At 38.8% G+C, this 4,234-nt stretch overlaps 1 protein-coding gene across 1 annotated transcript; it reads right to left on the bottom strand.

Annotated features, from left to right (window-relative positions):
• Positions 1–1,907: 1,907 nt before the first annotated feature.
• Positions 1,908–2,489, bottom strand: LOC308372471 (GTPase IMAP family member 9-like; the record flags this gene model as incomplete). The annotated part of the gene is made up of 1 exon (XM_080847624.1): positions 1,908–2,489. A coding segment is annotated over one exon (582 nt), but the record flags the coding sequence as incomplete, so codon positions are not given.
• Between the last annotated feature and the right edge of the window lie 1,745 nt (positions 2,490–4,234).

Here is a 4,234-nt window from a genome sequence, read left to right as displayed (position 1 = left end):
TTTTCCTACTGGTCGGGGATCAAACCGGCCACCCTACGGTTTCCGGCCTGAAAACCCTAACCAGTAGGCCACGGCTGCCCCGATGATCAGATATAACTATACAGAGCTCTCAATCCATTCTCTCGCCCCTCCATGCCGTGTCATAAGTAATGGACATAAGGCGTATGAGAACATCATACAGCTTCGACAGAGGCATATTCTGTCAAGATGGCTCCTGTTCAGTGCAACAACTCGATTCGCTCTTTGACATAAACTCGTTTTTAGTCGGCATACTTTTGAAGATAAATTGGCAAAAAAACAATTAGGACAATTTCGCCGTTACTTCATGACACCTGAATTGTATTGAGAAGGTTTTCGGACAGTTTTTCATTAGCCATGAAGTAACGGTTGTATCTGATACATTGCTATGTTTGTCAATGTTGATGTAGACCATTAATATGCTTTGATGATGTCACACAAGGGAAATAATGAGCTTTTATTACACGGCTCTTCTTAATGCTGTAGAATGCTCCATTCACTTGAATGGGGCTTCCCAACGTTCTGCGGTCAACTATTTTCCGATAACTGACCGTTGCTATGCACTTAATGACCTCTGTCAAGGAAAGTGGCCTTTTTGCCTCTGATTCACATCTTTCATAGCACTCCGCAAGTAGTACGGTAACTTATCAAGGGAGTTTCAGCGGACGGTTGAGCAGCTGTGTTCTAAAGAATGTTCAACTGTCTTTGAAGTTCAACGTCTTTGGCGAACTATTTCTCTGCTTTTTAACACTACGTATAGTAACAAAAACAAATACATTGTAAAAAGACACACTGTGTTAAGTAATTTTTTTAGTTTTAGCCGTATAATAAGCGGGATAATGTATAGAACGCCGGTCATTGTCGGGGAAATAAGCTGCTCGCGGCTGTTCGCCCTGTCGGGGCTTATTTTCCCGACAATGACCTGCGTTCTATACATTATCCCTTACATACCTAGCTAACCCAGGTAACCGGCTAAGATGGAATGTACATCATAAAAAATAGTTGTCTGTAATGCACTTTTTCAACCAACTGAAATATATTTAGTCAACTGAGAGTTGTTACAGTAACAGGCATTTTAGACAGTGACATGTCACATGATGAAGCTGGACCAATGAGAGTTTACTTTAGTCACAGTGACATGATACATGATGAAGCTGGACCAATTAGAGTTTACTTTACTCACAGTGACATGCTACATGATGAAGCTGGACCAATGAGAGTTGACTTTACTCACAGTGACATGCTACATGATGAAGCTGGACCAATGAGAGTTGACTTCAGTCACAGTGCCATGCTACATGATAAAGCTGGACCAATGAGAGTTTACTTTAGTCACAGTGACATGCTACATGATGAAGCTGGACCAATGAGAGTTTACTTTAGTCACAGTGACATGCTACATGATGAAGCTGGATGTGCTATTGATGGTGAGAAGTAGAGCTGAGATTTTTCTCTCAGTAGCACATCCAGTACAGTCAGTATGTTTTTAAAGAATTTTTTTAATATACATGAAGGAAAATGCATTACATAGAAAAAGATTACAGTCTTTTTAAATTCAGAATTAAGTATTGGTTACATATGAAACACAGAAGCAAACTATCATTTCCTGTCATAACTAGCTCATTGGAACATTTGGATACCAAAACACCACCTGATTCACAATCAACAAATTATCTTTAAAAAATGAGTAACACACACTAATATATGTATATATATATAAATGTATGTATATGATATTGATAATCTATATATCTATATCTGTATAGATGAAACAATGAATTAAAGAATCTACTTAACTATTGCAGAACCAATGAAAATGTCAGACTTCTGTGAATAGTGTTTCAGTAAGTGCATAATCAGATAATCTTTAGAATCAAGATCCGTCTAACTCAGTTAATGAAGTAACCTCCCCCATTTTCTTTCACCATATTATCTATTTTCTCCACCAAACGAACAACCTGAGTGCGGTCAGTGCTGCGGTTGTTAAATACATGGTATCTTCCACCACAGCTCTGTATTACTTCATTCAGTTTGGTTTTATCCTCACGCACATATTCACTGATAGTCTGACCCCTAAGGTCATCACCATGAGTGAACAGCAAGATCATGTAGTTTGCAGCCCTTTCCCCAAAGATGTCCTGTAAGGCCTTGACTGATTTCTCCTCCTCCTCAGTGTAGGTGCCCACCTGAATCACCAGCAGGAATACGTGGGGCCCTGGACATGAGTATTGAATGCACTTCTCTATCTCATTTCTACGATGATTTGGATCTGGGTTTTTTTCAAAAATACCAGGTGTATCAATCACCTCAATCTCTCTGGGACTACATATACTCTTTCTGGTACAATGTTGAGTGAGAGCATTAGAAGAAATCTCTGATTTAAATCCTTCTCTCCCCAGAATGGTGTTCCCTGAAGCACTCTTCCCCGCTCCAGTCTTTCCAATCAGCACAATCCTCAGGAGTTCACCTATAAACAACAATCATCATCATATCAACACACACTGTATCATATTGTGTATATATATATATATATATATATATATATATATATATATTTATATATATATATTAACTCCTCAAAAAAGTTTCTTCAGTCAATTATCCCTCCCCTTTAATAATACCAATTGGTATTGTATTGTATATCGTTGGAAAGCCTGATTAGTCACCTTTGCAACGAGGTACAACTTGTAAGGATCGTGCATTCGTGGAATGAGCAACACAGCTAACCGTGTGGGTAGCGGCCCACATTTTTTTGCCAAAACCCCCTGCAATATTCTTCTGTTGGTATTCACTCTTGTTTTGAGTTGTTTGGTGGATTGGATGATTCTCCCACAGTATAAAGGAAAAACAAATATTGACCATTTTTACACTTTATTCATTTTACACTGTCAGGGACATGTGGGCCACTACCCACACAGTTAGCTGTGTTGCTCATTCCACAAATGCACTATCCTTACAAGTTGTACCTCGTTGTAAAGGTGACTAATCAGGCTTTCCAACGATATACAATACAATACCAATTGGTATTATTAAAGGGGAGGCATAATCGACTGAAGAAACGTTTCCCAACTTTAGTTTATATATACACACACAACAATCATCATATCAACATACACACTGTATCGGTTTTGTCCCAGTAATATATATACAGTGCCAATTGAAAGTATGTGAACCCCTTGAGCAGTTAAGAGTTTTCTGTTGTTTTACCATGATTTTTTTTAATTTTTTCATCACCAATTTTCCATTTATGAAATGTCAGGTTTATATATCAATTGCATGTACTTGTTTAGAGGGAATAGTGTGAGAAGCCAAAAACCTACATGAAACATGTAATTAGTCTATTAAGTTGCACTTTATATACACACACACAACAATCATTATATCAACACACACACACACTGTATCTCATTTCCCTGTCATACATGGGCTGCTATATATTTTGTATAGGTTGATAACTGCTGCGGTAGCTGTTACAGTGTTAATTAGTGTGCTTGCCCGAAGGGAAGCACAGTATTGTTATCGTCAAGTTTTCTTTATTTATTTATTCTCCCCGTTTTTCTTGCAGCTAACTACTCCTCGCTCGTTTGAGCTAGAGACGCCATTCAAACACCAAAACGTCCGGCCCGATCCGGTGCAGGTTGCTATGACTTTTCGTGGCGATACTCTTTGCCACTCCTTTTTTATTCCCCTTTTTCATCCCCTTTTTCTCTCATTGACTAACATGGGGAAGGTTGAGCCATTGTGACGTCACCCGCTCTATCAGTCGCTCTCCATTTAACTGTAGGAATATTAAGAGACACCTTCCAGGGCTCTACAGTGCGAGTATTTCACTCGCATAAATAGGTACGTGCAAACTTGAAAAATAATTTACAAGCACAGTGTGCGAGTGACAGACAGTTGTCAATACGGCGCCAAAAAGTGAAGCATTCCATTGATTTCACATGGAAACAAGTGACAGGGTCGCGACTCCAGGGTTTTCGACGGGACAAACAGCAGCAGCAGCATAATCATCATCTGGATTTACTGACATTTTCGGTATATATAAACACATAATATCAATTGGTAACTGGTGTGTTGTATCCTGTTTATGTCTGATACTTTATAAACATTTATGTTTTACGTTAACTTATTACACTAGGCAGCAGTATTGTGAAGTAGAGCTAGAAATGGTTTTGCTAGCTCCCATATTGTAGCTCACACCAGCAACTGCTCAATT

The sequence above is a fragment of the Sprattus sprattus genome (genome assembly GCF_963457725.1).
Source record: "Sprattus sprattus genome assembly, chromosome: 11".
NCBI lineage: Eukaryota > Metazoa > Chordata > Actinopteri > Clupeiformes > Clupeidae > Sprattus > Sprattus sprattus.
Note: the sequence above shows the minus strand (reverse complement) of the source record. Positions and strands in the feature narration are given on the sequence as shown.